The sequence below is a fragment of the Xenopus laevis genome, chromosome 4L (assembly GCF_017654675.1).
Source record: "Xenopus laevis strain J_2021 chromosome 4L, Xenopus_laevis_v10.1, whole genome shotgun sequence".
NCBI lineage: Eukaryota > Metazoa > Chordata > Amphibia > Anura > Pipidae > Xenopus > Xenopus laevis.
Genome location: NC_054377.1, coordinates 93,556,481 through 93,576,785, shown reverse-complemented (window position 1 = coordinate 93,576,785; position 20,305 = coordinate 93,556,481). Strand labels below are relative to the sequence as shown.

Here is a 20,305-nt window from a genome sequence, read left to right as displayed (position 1 = left end):
ATATTTAACTCTGCGCTAGTTAATTACAGATTAAGGAATATTAATAAATAAACATTTGTAACAAGTAACACAGTAAAGACAAAATATGTGTGAAGCTAGAAGAGACGAATGTTTCTATGGAAAATGCTTCTGCCGAAGAAAGAGCTATGGAAGTTTCCAGTCTAAGGGGCAGATTCACTAAGGGTCGAATTTCGAAGTAAAAAATACTTCGAAATTCGACCCTCGAATTGAAATCCTTCGACTTCGAATATCGAAGTCGAAGGATTTAGCGCTAAACGTTCGTTCGATCGATCGAACGATTTTTCGTTCGATCAAACGATTAAATCCTTCGAATCGAACGATTCGAAGGATTTTAATCCAACGATCGAAGGAAAATCCTTCGATCAAAAAAAGGTTAGCAAACCTATGGGGACCTTCCCCATAGGCTAACATTGACTTCGGTAGGTTTTACCTGCCGAAGTAGGGGGTCGAAGTTTTTTTTAAAGGGAAAGTACTTCGACTATCGAATGGTCGAATAGTCGAACGATTTTTCGTTCGATTCGTTCGATTTCGTTCGTATTCGAACGAATTTAACCAATTCGATGGTCGAAGTACCAAAAAAATACTTCGAAATTCGAATTTTTTTCATTCGAATCCTTCACTCGAGCTTAGTGAATCGGCGAATAGAGTCACCATTTTGCTTCATAAAAATATTTGACTTTATTCAGTTGTGTATATCTTTTTACTACCGAGGCCCTAGTAAACCCATGGCCTATTTACTAATATAGAACAAAAGACTTTTCAGCTCTGGACAATTTCCGCACTGGGTCTTGTGTTATCTCACGGCTAAAATCAATAAAACTGTATAGAATGAACCATCACAGGCTTCTTTTGCTTCTAAGTATACTAAAATAATGGAACAAACGCTTGGTACCAAACAGACCCGTTTGCACACCAATAAATGTCTTATTTAATTCCTGCGAGTGCTCATTATATAAATCCATTTGAAATAAGTGAGTTAAAAATTGGGAAATTGGGAGGGTTAACTTTTAGCCGTAGGTTAAACTGAAAGACCAAAAAAACCTGCAAACTATAAAGATTGGGATTAGTGAATGCAATATGAAACCTTAAAGCCTCAAAGGCAAAGAAGTGACATAGACAGCAATGGGTTTATCGATACCCTGCAAATGATCATGAAATTCTATTTCTAGTCACACACAATACTACAGAGAGCTGTCTACATGATAGCAACTGCTCACCGAATTTCTTCTTTTCTCCTCTGGTACACAAGAGACTGGAAAAAGCTTCTGTTGTGACAGGTAATTGCAATTGCAGAAAGTGTGTAGATTGTAGCTATAACCATAGGACTGTCAACACAGTAAATTCCTTCCTGTGACAGATTTCTTTTCCAAGCTGGTTTGGCCTTGAACAATACTTAAGACTTTCAGAACATTTTCTATTTGTTAATAGCCAAAATCTTTCGTTTTACGCAGGGCTGGATGTCACTTTGCTCAGAATAGCTCTTTTGCATATCTAAAGCAATCAAGTGCAATTATCTGTGGTGTCATTCTGTGATGGCAGCGAAATTGCTGATCATAATTTGGATGCAAATGAGTATTTTGCATGAGCAGGCTAATGGGCAGAAAGCGAAATCCAAAAAAAAAAAAAATTTTTTTTGAATGGCATTTTTGTCTCCATGTTGATAGGGGCCCTCATGTGCTCACAGTAAGGAACCTTTTTTAACAGAACCTGTTGGTCTAGTGGGATGGTGGGGATGCCAGCAGCATCTTCCCTAAGAGTTAGTGTGCTCCTGTTGTTCAGGAGTGCTGTTGGTTTTGGCACACGTGTCCATTCATGCACATCATTTTGTTTGGCGCCCCGCTTCTGACGTTATAACGCTTGGTGTGAAATTCAAATATTTAAAGGCTCCTCGTTCATTTATCCTTGCCCAACATAGGTCTATTTTAGATAGTTCCTGGGTGCGCTTCTAATCTTATTCTTCGTTCCTTGATCTCTACCTGTCCTTGCCCATTGCTATATCACTGACTGAACTGGCCTTTGCCGTTACTGACAACTCTTCTGGATTCCGATTCCGAAGGGTGATGGGACAATTTGGCCCTTTAGCCACATGGGAAGGGGGTTGTTCTTGGAGTGGTGATAGGGTCTTACAGTGAATGGTACAATCCGATGTCCCTGATTGGCCTGGAGGTAATGAAGAGCAAGTGTTGGGCAAACAGGCTATAAATAGAGGTGCATAAGTTGAATAAAGGCTATCTGTTACCTCAGCACTGGTTGGAGAGAGATTCCCCCACACTATATTAAGGTACAGTATATATTATATTGTTTAAAAAAAAAAAAAAGGATTGTCGCAGCTGGAGGTAAGTGGAGAGCACATCTAAACATTTATCCCATGACTGGGGAATAAAAGGCTGGGATATTTATAAACTATATAGGTAGCCTGCTGGATAAAGAGCATGGGCTGTGGTTAATTCTAGTTATTGGATTTAATAAAGCCTGTCTCCAACCTAATTTTTTGTGTGTTGTATTTATTGGGATTGGGGTTCAAAATTATACAAATTACCTTTGCCATTTACTGCGCTGACTCATTGGTTATTGACATCGGCCTGTTCCACGACTTTGCTTACTCCCCCATTACCCCATTCCTACAGTCACATATTCCAGTTCCCTTGCCTTCCCAGAACTCTCACCTTGGTCCTCTCACTAAGACCTGGCTGCATCTGAATAGCAAAGGGCTCTTTCTGACATGGCGGCTGTTATAGGCAGAAGAGTGAGCTGTGACTGGGACCTTGGCACTTGAATTACACACTATTAAAGACTCCATGAAACTCTGTGTAAGCTGTCTTTAGAGTGTTAAGATACACATGCTTGCTCATACCCCTCAACTCTCCCATTTTTCACAGGACAGTGCCAATTTTGACAGCTCAGTCCACAGTCCCAGATTGTTACTGAACTGCACTAAACAGCCAGAAAAAAATACAATGTTTCTGAAATGTAATTAAATAAGAGGCTTTTGGCAGAGAGCCCAGAATACTTGGCAGCTGCACTTAGATACATTTGTAACAATTTAAGATAAGCAAAGATACAATTGTAACTATTTCCGATAAGAAAGTCTCTTGGGAGAACTGAAACGCACAGCTTAAAAGGCAATTCACCTCCATTAGCAAAACTGTAATAACATAAAACATAAACATAAATAAACCCCAGAAATGTGTTCAGACTTTCCATAACCTGGCAAATTTTGTAAAATGGACACAGTATTTAATAATTGACAAGTGGAGTAGTCAACTTAGAAGTGTCCTATCCTGTCCTGTCCCTATTCTTGGGTGGTACACCCTGCACTCTAATCTTTCTAATTCTCTTCAGGGGAGTTCAGGCTGCTCACTAGTTTACCTGAACCTATCTTTCTCTATTGGAGTAAGCTATAATAGAAAATGAAAATATCCTTACAACTAGCTAGGCCTAACTTTGCCTAAGTTCCAGTTTTCTTCCACCTGTCTGCCCTGGGGAAATCCAGGAATAATAGACAGGTGACATCTACTGGCCAGTAAAGGGTAACAGCTTCCCACCTATAATTTAGGACTCCAATTAGGTGTCAAAACCATAGGGGACTGCCTGAAGAAAAGATAAATATACCAGTCCCCTAACATTAATATAATGTGTTATTTCCTTAAGCTATGGCTTGTCAGTTTGTGTGCAAATACAACTGCTAACGTTGGTGAGACTGACAACATTTATATCACAAGTCATTTTACCCTATCAAAAGGATCTTCCCCTCAGGGGCTCCAATTGTTAGTCCACTTATCACTTAGGCCCCCTGGGAGGTTGACCATGCCTGAGTATTTGCTCAATGCACAATTAAATATCCTACAGTATATTCATGGGGTTGTATACCTTATAATTAGCTTTTAATATGGCATAGACAATTGGATTTCAGGACATTTTGCAACTGGTCTTCATTTTATTATTTGTGGCTTAGAACATGAACTGGTATCTGCTTGCTAGGGGTCAATTACCCTACCATCTCTGGATCAACTTGTACTATGAGCTATTGTCCATAACCATGTATTCCCTCACTTGCTAAAAAACCATCCAAACCCTTCTTAAAGCTATCTAATGTATCAGCCTGTACCACTGATTCAGGGAGAGAATTCCACATCTTCACGGCTCTCACTGTAAAAAACCTTTTCTGGATATTTCTCCGGAACCTCCTTTCTTCTAATCAGAATGGGTGCCTACTGGTACTGTTACTTGGAACTTTCTATTGTTACTGGGTGACTGGCAGGAGCCAGAAGAAATAGACTGCAGTATGAAGGGACCATTTAATAATGCCACATACAGGGATTGACCTAAGGGTGAATTAGAAACAGTTAAGTTGAGTTGGGGTTGTTTAGGTACAGTGGGGTGCATGATCCTGTAGCTATGCCCCTAGCTACTGTGGAACCTGTAGTGCAACTCTTTGCAAAATGCGTGGTCACCTAATAATGTAACTGAGATGCAGGGCTTTGAGCTGTGTAACAGAGCTTTGTATGTGTGTGTGAGATTTTCTAACTAAAAATGGTCTTACATACATAATAAGTTAGGTTGAAAAAAAACACATCCATCAAGTTCAACCTTTTAACTTTTTTTAACCTGCCTAACTGACAGTTGATCCAGAGGAAGGCAAAACCCATCTAAAGCCTCTCCAATTTGCCTCAGAGGGGAAAAAAATTCCTTCCTGATTTCAAAATGGCAATCGGACTAGTACCTGGATCAACTTGTACAAGTTGATCCAGGGACTAGTCCAAGAACAAGCCATAAGGCTCCTGAATACACAAGGACCGGACAGATATCTCTCACACACACACTATATCTGACCTTACTATATACCACAACGTTACAAAGCCACTGTATGCCATTGTATAAATAAATAGCCATTGGATACAGTTGTTCCCTATGAGCACATCTGCACTTTATCATGTTCTTTATCATGTACTTTCTACTATCATATCACAATGATACACCCATCATGTCTGACGTTTAGGATTATTTACTTAACATATTACATCTGCTGAGTGTGCACTGTCTTGTCCTGTCCCTGCACTGTGCTGTCCTGTCTTGCAGGAGTTGCATATTTTTGCACTTGAACTTTTTGTCTGTTGTCCTGTACATCTATGTTGTGTTGAACTTGACTTGAACTTGTACTATGAGTTATTTTCCATAACTTGATATTGGTTGCAAATTTAACATACTATATACAGTGCTGTAGAATACATTGGCGCTTTATAAGTACGTGATAATAATAATAACAGCGTGGAACCCTTAATGTACAAGATGCAATAAATTATCAATACATTAAAAAATAATAATAATTATTATTATTAATAATAATCCTTTAATGAACATTAACATAAGTAAAAATTATTTGCACTAAAACAATGTTCTGTTCCTGCCTTGTCTTTCCCTCCCGGTTCTGCTCCAGTTCTACCTTTAACCTTGCCTTAACCTACTTCTGCATGGACCTTGACCTGACCTTGCCTTGCCTGTTCCTGCTTCCTGTTCTGACTTGTACTTTGTCTATATATTTCCTCGTCTTACTCTGCATCTTGCTCTGCCTTGTCCTCCCTCTCCGGCTATCCAGTCCCCTCTCCGGCTATCCCATCCTCTCCTACCATCTGCTCCAGTCTCTTTCTGCTCCAGTCTCCTTCTGCTCCAGTCTCCTTCATCATCCAGTACTATTCTTTCACTCTGTTCCGGATCTACGCCCGCACCGTCCTGTTCCATCCTTTCAGTCTGCTCCTGACCTACGCCCACACTGTCCTGTCCCATCCATCCTGTTCCTGTTCCACTCCTGCTCCATCCTGTTCCTCATCAGTCTGTTCCTGTCCTGACTTATCACCCTCTTCATCCTGTCTAGTCCAGTCCTGATCTTCACCCTCTCCGTCCTATTCCGCTCTGAACCTGTTCCAGTCTGACTCATCGGCCTCGTCCCCCTGTTCCTGCCCTTTTTCTGTGTCCCGTGGGTTCAGCCAGCTCTTGCCTAAAGGACTCACCTTCCTCCTGTTACCTCCACAGCGCCCTCTATCTAATCCTTGACATTGGGCTGATCTAATACTCTAGCTGAGGTTGCCAGTGTCAGACAGTGTACCACATACTTATCCAGTTTGTTTCCTTTATAAAAACCATGAAACTGGATTTCACAAACCCCTTGGTCACAGTTCCAGCCCATTTTCACCTCTTTTCACCATTTTCACTAAAGGCAACAACAGAAAGTTTAGAAAGTCTAGTCTCAGCCAATCCAGAATGTCATTGCACCAAGCACTGGTACAGGCCTTCGTCAGGGGGGCACGCCTCTGAAATTTTATGTTTTTTTGTTTGACTTAATAAACACAAAGGGCTTGTCCTCTGTTTGCATTGCCTTAAGTGCAGGTGCCTAATTTCTTGTATACACAGGAGTGCCATTTCCCCAGGGTCCCGTGCACCAAACAAAACTGCAGAACAGAGGCTGTGCCCACTAGACACCAGGTTTATCTATAACATCAGCCTGCTAATAACTGATATAAAAACTCCCTTTACAAAGGCAGCATACACCTGGTTTCAACGTTATTCGTGCATAACATACTTTCAAATTGAGACCTGTTAAAAAGTTACAAAGAAAAGGGCATCTAATCTTACCCCAGCAGGAATTTCCTACTAAAGAAATATAGCAACACATTTGCACTAAATATTTACATAGTTGAAAAAAGACCATCAAGTTCAACCCCTCCAAATGAAAACCCAGCATCCATTCACACACCCCTCTCTACTTTTAATTAAATTTTATATACCCATACCTATACTAACTTTAGAGTTTAGTATCACAATAGCCTTGATATTATGTCTGTCCAAGAAATCATCCAAGCGATTCTTAAAGGCATAAACAGAATCAGCCATCACATGTTGAACATGTTCATATCTTCAAAGACAAAGGAAAATTTATTTTCCATGTTTGAAATCTTTATTTCTGTTTTTTTTTTCCAGTTGAGTTGAAATGAATATCAAATACAGGCTAAAAGAGGCATCACATAGATTTCCTTTGCCACTAACTAAAGTACTTTATCAAAAAAAAATACTATTTACAAATGTTACACATTATAAACTTGTAGTCATGGGAAACCCTGCAGCTAAGTTGCTGTAGAAAAAAAGTGGTAGAAGAATTCTGTTCAGTTTCCATTTTTACATAAACATAAAAGAACTATGGTTGGCTTTGGTTAACAAATCCATATCATCTATGTGCCTAATAAAAACAACCAGATTACATGCTTCTGTATGAATGCAACAATGAATGGCAGCATTTGGACTGATATAAAGATATCACTTTGTCAGGACGATACACTTAAGACCATCTACATGTAAAGCTAATGAAAGTGAGTTAATTGTTCTAGAGTAACTCCACAATCATGTGTTTGAGAGAACAGAAGTGAAAGAAGGGTTTAAGAAGACAAAGTGGGGTATCACTCCTCTTGTGTATGTTACATGTACAGTGACATGTCTGATGATACTTCCACCACATTCTTTCATTGTTTTATTTTTTTTAGGCCTTGGGACGCATCTTCATTTCAGCAAAGGGAATAGAAAACTCATGTCCTTTCCATGGTTCCCAGTTTACGCCCTTAAATGTAAAGGAGACATTGTATTAATGGAGAAAATATAACAAAACAGTATATTTGCTTCCTGCATTCATCCTAATAGCATAAAGCAGATACAGGGTCTGCTTTATGAAAATATGTGCAAAATTGCACCGGTGGAGTTACCCATAGCAACCCATAATAGTGGTGCTGTTCCAGTCTAAAACAAGTATAGTAGCAGGTGGAACAGTCATTGTGTGTCTATATAAAGTCCATGTAGAAGCTGCAATATGGCTCATTTATGAATGCAGTGCAATGTGCAACATTTGTGCAAAAATTCCCACACTATTCACAATGCAATTTTTTTTCCCAAAATTTGTTATCACCAAAACATGCAAGTGATGCACCCGTATGGACACAAGGCCTCTAATTCACTTAGCACAATTCCGCTGTGCCTATTGACAGAAACAGAAGGGAACATGTCTGTGAAGGTTCTCATTCATCCAGGTCATGGTACAGCAAGTCCAGTTGATTTGACTTGTTGCTATAGATACACAAAGGGAACCCTAAAATTACTGTGAGGTCCAAGCTGATGATAATGACAAGATTCCCTTGCATCAATGTATACATGTAAGTGGGCAGGCTGAAGGGGCACAATGGAGCTTGCAAAGCAGCGTGTATGTATGACAGTCAGAAGGCGGTCCCTGCCCTGTAGAGTGTATAATCTAAGCACTTGCATTTGTGTTTACAAGTGACACATATAGTATGTTCTAGAAAGGAAAGTAGTGGTCCTGCGTAAGATATGATTTGAATAGACCATTATTTGATATACTGGAAACCCAATCGCAATGATCAGAATTCTATGTCACAGCACTGGATTCATGACTTTTTATAGAAAATAAATTGCTTACATTACTCTTATAAATAAACATAATTTGTTATCCAAAATAACAATTATAATTTGTTTGATTCTCCAGCATTCCATTATGAATATTCACCACTTTTCTTCAACAGGCTTATATTTCATTTGTTGCCCAATTTTTTTTTATATTAAAAGCTCTTAAAAGCTGTGCCCTCGAATCCACCTTTTTCATTCTGCTACCCGTGTTTGTTATTTCCAGGGCCAGCCAAGCTGAGAGGGTGCCCTAGGCAACCCCACTCCAGTATGTGTGTGCACACATGTGCCATGACAAAGAGTGGCAGTGGGGAGAGCATCAGAGGGGAGAGCAGCAAAGAGGAGCAAACACAGACTAGGGGTAGTCAGAAGACCCTTTAATGGGTACCTGCCCTATTGTTTGCCCTAGGCATGTCTGCCTACCCCTAGTTCCAGCCCTAGTTATTTCCCCTGTTTCTTATAGTCTTACTGTAGAAGTATAGTATTATTGTGAATTACTGTATATCTTGCTGCCACTATATAAATAAATGATTATACATAAAGATGCCATGTCACTTTGTTCTCAAAAGGTTGCATTCTTACATATATCAGTAATCCAATAAACGGTATCATTGTACTACAAAATAAACCTGTTTCTTTTTCTAAACAGTCCATTGCTAAACATTAGGCAGCTCTGTTATTACATACCTGGCTGTGACCGGTTCCTCCATATTGTCCATTCAGGTTGGCAAGGTGACAGTTTTTATACCAAAAGGCTCCACGATGTGAGAGGGCACAGTTAGTGAGTGCAATGTCATTATCCTTGTCCCATGTACTGAACTTCCAGCCGTTGTGATATGTAAGTGCATCGCCTGCCAGAAACAGTCAGATAAAACGCATTTAGGTCTTGCACAAATGCCAAGAAAACAGATACTATGGTTACCCATTTATTTTTTTAGTTTGGATAAGCATTTGTTCTACTGTAAAAGGAACATTTTCATAATTGTTAGGGCAGTCACCTAATATCTATGGCTCTATTTCTTACTGTCTCTTGGTATGTTTATAGACAAGAAGCTGGGGAAGAGCAGGGCTTTGTGACTGGATGCCTGTAAGTCACATGCATCTATCTCCAAGGGTTTTGAAGCATTTCATAGATGTCTTTTACAGAACATATCCAGTAAAAGTGAATCTAAAGCAACTGGACTTGTTGGGTAAACACTGAAGACATTTCAATACACATTCAGTTCAACTGACTGGTACCGAAAGTGCTCAACATATAGGGGCAAATTCATCAAGGGTCGAACATCGAGGGTTAATTAACCTCGATATTCGACTGGGGAATGAAAATCCTTCGACTTCCAATATCGAAGTCAAAGGATTTTGTGCAAATACTTTGATTGAACGATCGAAGGAATAATCGTTCGATCGAACGATTAAATCCTTCGAATCGAACGATTCGAAGGATTTTAATCCAACAGTCGAAGGATTATCCTTCGACCAAAAAAAGTTAGGCAAGCCTATGGGGACCTTCCCCATAGGCTAACATTGGGTTTGGTAGCTTTTAGGTGGCGAACTAGGGGGTCGAAGTTTTTTCTTAAAGAGACAGTACTTTGACTATCGAATGGTCGAATAGTCAAACGATTTTTAGTTTGAATCCTTCGATTCGAAGTCGAAGTCGTAGTCGAAGGTCGAAGTAGCCCATTCGATGGTCGAAGTAGCCGAAAAAAACTTTGAAAATCGACGTTTTTTTTACTTCTATTCCTTCACTCGAAGTTAATGAATTGGCTCCATAAACTCTTCCAAAAATCCAATCACAATGGTGCAATGTTCTGTAACTATTATTCGATTCAACAAGTCCAGTTGTTCTAGATTTTCTTCTACTAGATATGCCATGACCTGAATTAATTAAATCCTTCATAAATCTATTGCATGATAATACTTTATTTTAATATGGTCTGGGCTACAAAGACTATTTTCTTAAATGACAAGGAGATGTGAATTCTCTGGGTGGGGGCAGTGCTCATTTTAGGCATAAACTAGACCATCCAGTTCAACCATCTTACTTATCTTTCCCAGGCATCCCTCAATAGACATATCTGTCGGCACATGCACAACTGTTATGCATCTTTGGGGATAGGCCCGGACTGGCAATCTGTGGGTTCTGACAAATGCCAGAGGGGCTGGTATAAGGTCCCATAAAAAGTCAGTATTTAGTGGGCTGGTGGGGACTGTTTGGGCCTCTATGTGGGCTGATTGGGCCTCTGGGTACCTGAAATGCCAGGGCCTATTTTAATTCTCAGTCAGGACCTGTTTGGGGATGTATAACATTTGCACCACCCAGTGAATTCACTTTTCCTTGTTTAATGACAATTACCCACTAATGTAGCATCTCTCCCTCTCTTTATCTGTGGCCCTATATGTTTTGTTATAGTCTGGTGTAACTCCTGTAGACCTTAAGGGAAATTAAGGGGATTTGGCCATATACAGTAGTGGCACAGTATCAATAATGTCTGTACAATTTTGGTACTAAGATAGAATTATAAATACAAACCGAGATAAGCACATACATATATATATATATTGTTTCCATAAAAACCAAGAATGGTCAGCCTTCTTACTACTAACACATTTCATAGCCATACCTGCAGTGCCAGAGTAGTCACCGATGGACAGCTTATACCTATCTCTGGAAGTTCCCACCCGGAAAGTGCGGTACAAAGCATAGACTGACTCATCCCCAGAACGCAGATCTACACGTATTTCATAGTTTGTTGCTGGAGATGAAGTCATTTTATGAATCCACTCGAGACCTGCAAAAATGAAAGATTGTCAGGAGCTACAGATCAGCTCACATTTACCAATCTTTTTTCCATGCTGGGACAATCTGTTACAATGCATAAAAGATTGGTCTGAATCCTTAAGATTCAGCTTGCAACAGGAGAAGTGTTAAAAGTCAGTGATGTCCCTGACCACTACCTCCCTAAAATAGGTGTCCAAAATGGTGTCCAATTAATATAAGCAGTCAAAAACATTCTAATAAACGCAAAGTATCTGCAAAATTTAATACGTTTGCTGACAGTCTAATGTGTTTACAAATGTGCTAAAATCTGAGCTCTCTGGAAAGTTTCCCTAATTTAAATTTTGTAAATCCACACAATAGTCTTTATAGACTGAAATTGTCCAAAGTGAGTACTTTATATTGTGTATTGTGAACTACAAGATACACCGTCTCCTCTAGCCTGGTAACAAATGATAGCTTTTATTAATTTGAAATATATGACAGTTTCCATTTATTGCTAACAAGAACAATCACATCCAGAAGAGCCACTTCAAAAATTAGCATACTCAGCTTTCAGTAAGAAGAACACTTTTCAGAACTGTAAATCTGATTTAGAAGTATATAAATTAGCTACAAATATATGGTGAGAAATGTTTAGATATGTCGCATCTGATGAAGGTAAAAATCCCATCAAGTCAGACTAAGGGGATAAAACATCTTTAAAACAGAAAAGATCTTGAGTGCCAGTCAAGCTATAAAGTAAATTATTCTTAATATAGGGCTGGAGAACAAATTGTTGCATTTCAATGGAACTGTGACACTTGCAATCTTCATATTTATTATAGTTATAACCTACCAAGCCAGAATTCATCACTTGGATCACCAAATCCCTCCACATAAGTCCTCCATCGCTGGTAAAAGTCGAGCTTTCCACTGCTTCTTCTCTGAAAGACCTGTAGTATATGCAGCATATAAAATATTATTCATCTGGTTACCATAAACAGGATGCTGCATTGGTTATACAGGTATGGGACCCTTGTCTGAAAACCTGCTATTCAGAAAGCTCTGAATTTTGGTAAGACCATCTACCGTAGAGTCTCTTTTAAACAAATAACACTATTTTTTAATAGTGATTTCCTTCTCTTCTGTGATGATAAAACAGTACCCTGTACTTGATGATAACTAAGCTGCATGAATCCATATTGACTAAATTATTCTACTTGGTTTATTTCATGTTTAAAAGTATTTTAGAGGACATAAGGAGATCCAAATTACAACCCCTTACTTGGAAAACACCAGGACCCAAGTATTCGAAATAATAGATCCTATATTTATACCAATATAATGTTATTTGCATATAATATGGACAATATGGTAGGATAATTTTATTGGAAATTGATTTCAATGGAGGCCACTATTAAATTAAGTTATCAGTTTGTTTTTCAACTTCAAAACAGGAGTCCATCAAAAAGATGAAATTTATAGTATGTATAAGGCATTGGGAGACTGCCGTAGGCAATGGTTGTACCATTTTCATTATAGACTCCCTTAGCAAGAACTGGAAAGATTGTGTGAGACTCACAGTCCATCCTCCACCATCAGTCTCCTGATCACAGTAGGCTCTGACTCCTTTTGTAGGATCACCAGCTGGATAGATAGTGTATACGCCACTTTGTCTATTTCCACTTTGTTGGACTTGACTGCAGTCAGATGGGTGGGTGATGATAATGGCGACTAGAAAAGATAATAAGTAAGCCAAAAAGAGAACATATGACCCACCACTAAGTTTTTTTTAACATATACAATTTTAAATCATAAAACATATTTTAAACCAAAACTACTTCAAACAAAAATGGGTGCATATAGCTATACCTTCTTTTATGTTTTATATACAGTTATTCACTAGTAGTGAAAAGTTTGACCTTTATATGTTTAACCAACACAGTGCTTATGTACTAGCTCTAACAGACCCTAAGGAGCGCTGCCTGCACCCCCCAGCAGATAAAATGTCACATGGTATATGCGGGCATAATAAAGTTCCTCTTAACAAACACCCAAGAGCATGACTTGCAAACTAATCTATACAGCATTCATAGAACTCAACATTCTATAGCAGATGTATATTTTGCCATGGTTCTGCCTGTAAATGGTAAATTCCAATTAGTCTGCCCCTTATACAGTCCTGCACAAATCACTTATTGCTTTAGGTTGTGTATGTGACTGACAGAGAGGCCTTGCGCATGCCCCCCATAGAGGAAAATTAACACTGCAATGTTTAACCCTTGTTATAACACAGTAAATATTGAATCTAAAAATAAAGTGGACTCCTGTGCTTATATCCTCTCAGTATTTGAAGAAAAAGTTACTTTAACCCATTTCCCTGATTCTACATTTTCCCTGATTTTACATAATTTTATCCTGTACCCCTGAAAAACATAAAATTGGGGTTCTACTATATATATATATATATATATATATATATATATATATATATATATATATATATATATATATATATATTATGTCCCAATTAATACAATTAAAGGTCCATTTTCAAGAATAGAATAGTAATTGTTAAAACATCAGTACTCATGGATTGAAACCACTGATAATGGAATTACATATTTACACGTTTCTATCAGTCTAGAGCTCCTATGTGTGCTCAATTTCCAAGGATGGTACCCTTTTTATAATTTGAATCCTAGTGTCTTAACTTAAACTTGTTGGTGTAAAAATATTAAGTTTAAGGAAGTCATTTGCTCCAATCATCTTGCAGTTGCTCAGCAGGGAGGAGCAGGATGCTCCTCAAGTAAGTGACTGCAAATGAGGTAACTGCACAGACTGCATATATTTATTAAACTGACACAGAGGCGTTATTTGAGGGAATTTCTGATTCCCTGAACAGAGTAGATCATGTGCCTCCACCAATGTTTTTGGCTGTCATGAAACACCCTTCTTTAATCATCCATAGCTCACTTTGGTGCAATATTCCTTCAAGTTACAGACAGTATGGCCTGACACATTTGGTTAACTAACACTAAATCCAGAAAAAATAGCTGCTAATTGAACAGTACTACAGATACAGTATTTGCAAGAATCACCCCCTTAGTTTGCTCCAACCATGTATAGAGAAATCTATCACAGGAAATTAAAATAATTTGTACCATATTACAGAAGAGTCAGAAAAGACAATCCTGCCTTTTTTACTAGATGGAAAAAGTAAATACAATAGCAAGTTAAGTTTCAACTATTCCTTTCAAGAAAGTCGAGAAAGTAAACAGTATAATTTAAGCCATATATCACAATGTGCAATATGTGTTTTTAGTTCATATATGCTGCAAGTTTGTAGCAAAACATTTTGCCATCTCTGTAATATTGTCATCAAATTTCAGATACCCTCTCCCTCAGTTTTCTACAAATCTGTTACATTTCAGAGCAAATGTAGTTAATTTTCAAATATCTCTTTGTTTAAACATGATAGACAACCCTACCTGTATGAAATATGGTACTGGCTTGGCTGCTCCTGCGATCTCCTTTGAAAGCTTTCAAGTAAACTGTGTACTTTAATCCTTTCTTCAAGTTTTTCAGAGCAAAACTTCTACTTGAAGAATCCAGCTGGATCTCCTTTTAGAAACAAATAAACATACTGCATAAGTACACAGCATACATTCGTTCTCATGCAGGCATTTAAAGGGGATCTATAGTCAAAAAACAACACATAAATAAATATATCAGCAATTTATTTGTATTACAAATAATGCACAATTTACAAGATAAATAAGATAACAACTTAAGTTTCTCCTGCTTCCCCATGTGCCTTCAGATCCATCCATTTCCATCTTCTGGCATCTGCTAGTGCTGCTTCAGAGGATTTTTCGGCTCCGTTCTCCACTGCCCAAAAGGATGAAAGCTGATTTTGTTTGGCCTTACAACAGAAGCTCTGCTGAGTAATAAAGACAGATGCAGAGAACATAGCTGAAAATTCCTTCTAAACAGCACAGCCAGCGACTGACAGGACAGCTCTGAGGGCACATGAGGAAGCAGGATGAATTTGAGCTGTAATCACTTAAATGGTGCAAAATAATTTAAAGCAAGTAAATTGTTGATATATTTATTTTTGTGTGGGGAACACAAAAACGTTTCTTGTTTTTTGTTTTACAATTTTTCCATTTAAATTATCTGGTGAAAAATGAATCAACATAGAAATAGTAATTTTAGTCAAGTTCTGGCAACAAAACAAACAGACTGATTAAACAATGGATGGTGTTATTACTAATTAAAATAAATACTCATTACCAAATGGGTGAATTCCAAATTGAAGGAAATACAAATGGAGTATACAAATGGAACAGCAGAATGTAGGTTCTTAAAAAATGTCAATAAAAGCAACAAAGTAATATTTGAGAATCTGTTCTGTGTATTGTGTGTATAGAAGTTTAATCATAGAAATATTCCTATGGTTGACATACAAGCCAAGAAATAAATCTGATGTAAACAGACAAATGGAATACAACCACACATTCTCAGTTTTAGCCAGGCTTTAATTTAAAACTGATAATTCATACTGTACGGTGGGTTAGGATAAGAGAAAACAAAATGGAATTCTATTGTCTGAAAGGATAGACCAGCAAATTGTTATCTACAATGGAGAAGATAATGAAGAAAGGTTGTCGAGGGTCATATTTACCAATGTGTTTTAATATATATTATTTCTAAAAGCTGTGTACAGGAAGAGTGAAAATCAAGGTAAAACACAAATCAGCTTTACTAGCACTCATTAACTTGCATATAAAAACAATTATAAGAAAAGGCAGGGTGACTTGTTATCCCTCTGAGTATAGGGTAAAACATTAATCAACTCAATTAAGGAAGTAAATAACAGGTACTATCAGAACTGACTTATGCATCTTATCATTGGTATCAGGGCAACCATCAGGGGGGGACAGGGGGGAGAGTTGTAGGAAGCCCGAGGGTAAGGGGGGCCTGGCCATGCCACACTTACATTATTAGCCGGGCCCCCCATTTTTGTGAGAGCTGCTGACTTCGGGAAGGCATGGATGTTTAAGGGGCCCTGGCCACCAATTTTCTTATAATGTGGGGGGGGGGGTCTGGCCACCAATTTTGGCCACCAATTTTTTTTTCTCATGTGGGATCCTAGCCACCAATATTTTTTAATGGGGGGGGGCCTGGCCACAAATGTTTTTTATGGGGGCCCTGACCACCAATATCTTTTTATTAACATGTGGGAACCCTAGCCAACAATATTTTGGGGGGCGGACCTGCGGGTTGGGGAGGGCAGACCTGTAGGTGGGGCTTTCGGTTGGTCGTAGCCCAGGGGGCCCAGGAAATTTTGTTGTATGGGGCCCTGCGATTTCTGATGGTGGTCCTGATTGGTATTGTCACACGATTGCTCCTGTTTTATGGTTAAAAACTAAAAAGTTTTCTTGAGTTACAGTGCCATTTACACAACAGAATATTTATGGAGCACGCTTCATGACAGATGACTTGTCAAGCCACTTGAAAGTCAGAAAGTGTTGAGACTATGGATGCGATGAATCCCGGATTTGGTTCGGGATTCAGCCAGGATTCTACCTTTTTCAGCAGAATTCAGATTCTACAGAATCCTTGCACTTGGCAGAACTGAATCCGAATCCTAATTTGCATATGTAAATTAGGACGGGAAGGGAAATAACGTGACTTTTCATTACTTTTTCCACATGGTCCTATATGCAAATTAACAATCTGAATCCCAAATAGTGTATTTGGTGCATCCCTAGTTGAGATGCAATTTGTATTTAACAGAGTTAAAAATAGGAGTTTGCTTGTTACAGTCAATGCAATTTTCTAGATGATTCATGTGTTGCCTCTCTGCAAGTCCTCAAAAAAGGACAAGGGTGATAGGGATGGACAAGACAAGGTTTCACAATATTGCCTAATTTCCTGCTGCATACGTTATACTTTAGGGGCATATTTATTATGCTGTGAAAAACTAAATTTACTGGATAAACGGTGCAAGCTGTGTAAAATAAATGGAGAAATTATCAAGAAAAAACATGTAAAAATGTTATGCCGTTTTTTTACATGGTGTATGATGCCGCTGTCTTTTTTACACAACATAATAAATATGCTCCTAAGTGATGATCTGTGGCCCCTGAAGATGCCCACATTATCTCCCTGTCTTTTTTTTTTTGCCAGTTTGTGAATGGCTGCCAATTACCTAATATCAGGGACAAATTGCCAATATATATTCTATATACACAAAATTCAATTCACAGTAAAAAAGTAATTGGTAATTAACTGAGATTCACATTACATGGCAGAAGTAAACTAGTACATTCTTCATCAGGACTGATTAATAATCAGAAATAAAAGTATCAGCTTCTATGACAAATGAAACTTCACCTTCTACTAATGTGATAATTTATATTGATACCCTGCATTTGTTTCTCCACAGTAGGCCATGTTGCACCCAGTATGTGCAGTGTCACAATGCTGATACATTTAAGTTTATGAACTCAAATAAGAAAAATATGTTGGCCACTTATACTATTTAATAGGACTAAGTTAAGTAAATCATTGATGGAGAAGGACCTAGTGATACTTGTGAATATTAAACAGCTTTAACAAACAATGCCAGTGAGCAGCAGTAATGACAAAGCATTGTCCTGTAAAAAAAGGAACCGCGAACCGATGCTGGCATGCATGGACGCAAAGTCGCGCATGTACAGCCGACAGAGCCGACAGTCTAGAGAGGGAACCGGACCAGGGGTAGGAGCCAGAGAAGGTACTTGCCTGTTGCCCCCCCAGCTTTGCGCCCTAAGTACATGCCTACTCTGCCTACCCCTAGTTCAGGTTCTGTTACCATCAACACTATATTCAACCTCACACAGTGTCCGTGTTTGTGCAAACACCCATTTCATTTGTGAGTCATTTGCGAATATTTATGCACAATGCGAATTCGCAAAAGAATGAAAGACGTGGACAGCATTACAATTTTTATACATATAGGGAAAAACATGTGCAATACAACCATTTGTGAATAAATATGTACTGCACAAACCTTATAAATGACCCAAACAAAGGGGATAAAATTAATAGAAGATCTTAGTTATGAGGGAGCACAGATTGTCAACACAAGAGAAAAGGTGTCTAAGGGGATATGACAACAAGTGGTCCATATAATAAACTCTAGTACGGACTGATCCACAGACTGTCTGCCCTTTTGGATTCAGGAAAATTGTATACAAATTCAGATTTTTTTTAACCTTCCTCTGGATCAAAAAGCAGTTAGTTTGGTTTCATTTGGACATAATGGATGAACTTGATGGATATTTGTCTCTATTCAACCTAAGGTAATATGTGATTAAAGAAACGTCATAACAAGATCAAACAATAGGGTGCGTATGTGGGCTATTTTGAAGGTCTGCTGAAATTCTGGACCAGTACAGCAATTTTAGTCTACAAAATACAACATTTTCAGCAATATTCATTTTTGGGCTTTAGTTCTTCTTTGATATTCAGTCTTCTCTGAACTATATTTAATATTCAGTTTCATCTGAGCCATACCGTAACTGGTACTGTGGGCAATTATAAGTTGAACTAAGCAGGGTCATCATAACTGTACCTCAGTGTTGCCATCTGCATCAGTATAAGTGAGTATATAGCCATCTATCTGTGCAGTGGGTGGAGTCCATGTGAGGGAGGCTTCAGTCTGTGTAACGTCAATAGATTGTAAGTTTGTTGGGGGGTCAATATCTAAAAAGAACAAATATAAAATCCAGGGATCTGTTATATTTATGAATACACCAAAAGCAAATACTTTACGGAAGATATTCCAAAGTTTTTTAATAGGCCTTTTCATACAGCACCAAACATTTTTCAAAGAAAATAACTCAAATGCCCTAATTTTGGTACTGCTGATGGGAACATTCTCAAGCTATAAAAATATGGTCTTGTCTTATCCAGGAAAGTTTTATTCTAAACATAATTTGGCTAAAAACATTCCATAAATGTCCATTTAGACTGAAAATAACAGAATTGCTGTCTATAAATAAATTGATGAACGACACCTATAGTGCTTGACTCTGAAGATGCACAGATGTAGGTAGCTCAAAATATTAAGGAAATGGTCATCTTCCCACATTTCAGAAACTGGCTTGAAAAACAATCTCTCTTATAATCTTATGGAGTGGGGTTTAATTGGTTACAGGAAGAGGTAATTTATAACTATATATATATATATATATATATATATATATATATATATATATATATATATATATATATATATATATATATATATATACATATTAAGCTTTAAGCTAATAGTATTTATTCTAGATTTAACCGCGATTTTCGTTCAGTATTTCTAGCTTAGGGGTGAATTCATTGACAAAACTCAAAATGTCACTTCTCACTGTCACTTTGAAAGAAGGAACTCCTTTATTCATATATTTGCTAATAAACCCTCTAAATATGGTGCCCTAAAATGCTTTCATTAAGTGGAATTAGATCTTTAAGGTATCTTCAACTTGAAAAACTGAAAAAACATATGGTACAATACTTAAAAAGCTCAATAAACACCATTCAGGCAATAAACACAGTAAACTTAAAGGCCTCATAAAAGAAGGGCTGAACTTATCTCAAGCCCAAGTTCCAGATGCTATGCTTTACAGGAAGCAATTTGAGACATATGGGGAACACACATGAAGCCAATAGAGATTCTGGCAGTTGTATCGAAAAACAGTTGTAAAGCCATGGTTGGAGATTGCCTACCTTAGGTAGGCAAACCAAATAAATTAGACCTGCACCCTAGCAATGAATTGCAATGTAGTTTGAACTTCTAGACATCTAACACTAAAAACAGTTATACAACATTAGTTCCAGAGATAGCCGAGGTGTGTAATTATTAAAAACCTCAGTATTGTATATTCCTTGTTTGCCCCAGTTACAGCAAGAAGCAGAATGAGGGCTTTGTCAAACACTAGCTCACAGGTTGGCTTCCACTACATTACAACATTTAGGATCTACAGAGGTTAGGTGTGTCTTCCCTCTATAATAAAGGTTCCA

At 38.0% G+C, this 20,305-nt stretch overlaps 1 protein-coding gene across 1 annotated transcript in view; it reads right to left on the bottom strand.

Moving 5' to 3' along the window:
- Nucleotides 1-6,954: 6,954 nt before the first annotated feature.
- Nucleotides 6,955-20,305, bottom strand: part of tnn.L (tenascin N L homeolog) — a 38,306-nt gene continuing 24,955 nt past the window's right edge. The window contains exons 11-17 of the mRNA XM_018258476.2: nt 18,861-18,991; nt 14,728-14,860; nt 12,819-12,970; nt 12,093-12,189; nt 11,100-11,267; nt 9,166-9,329; nt 6,955-7,627 (exon numbers count right to left, since the gene is read on the bottom strand). Of these exons, the coding sequence (XP_018113965.1) occupies nt 7,550-7,627; nt 9,166-9,329; nt 11,100-11,267; nt 12,093-12,189; nt 12,819-12,970; nt 14,728-14,860; nt 18,861-18,991 (923 nt within the window). The 3' untranslated portion in view covers nt 6,955-7,549. The remainder of the gene's footprint in view (nt 7,628-9,165; nt 9,330-11,099; nt 11,268-12,092; nt 12,190-12,818; nt 12,971-14,727; nt 14,861-18,860; nt 18,992-20,305) is intronic.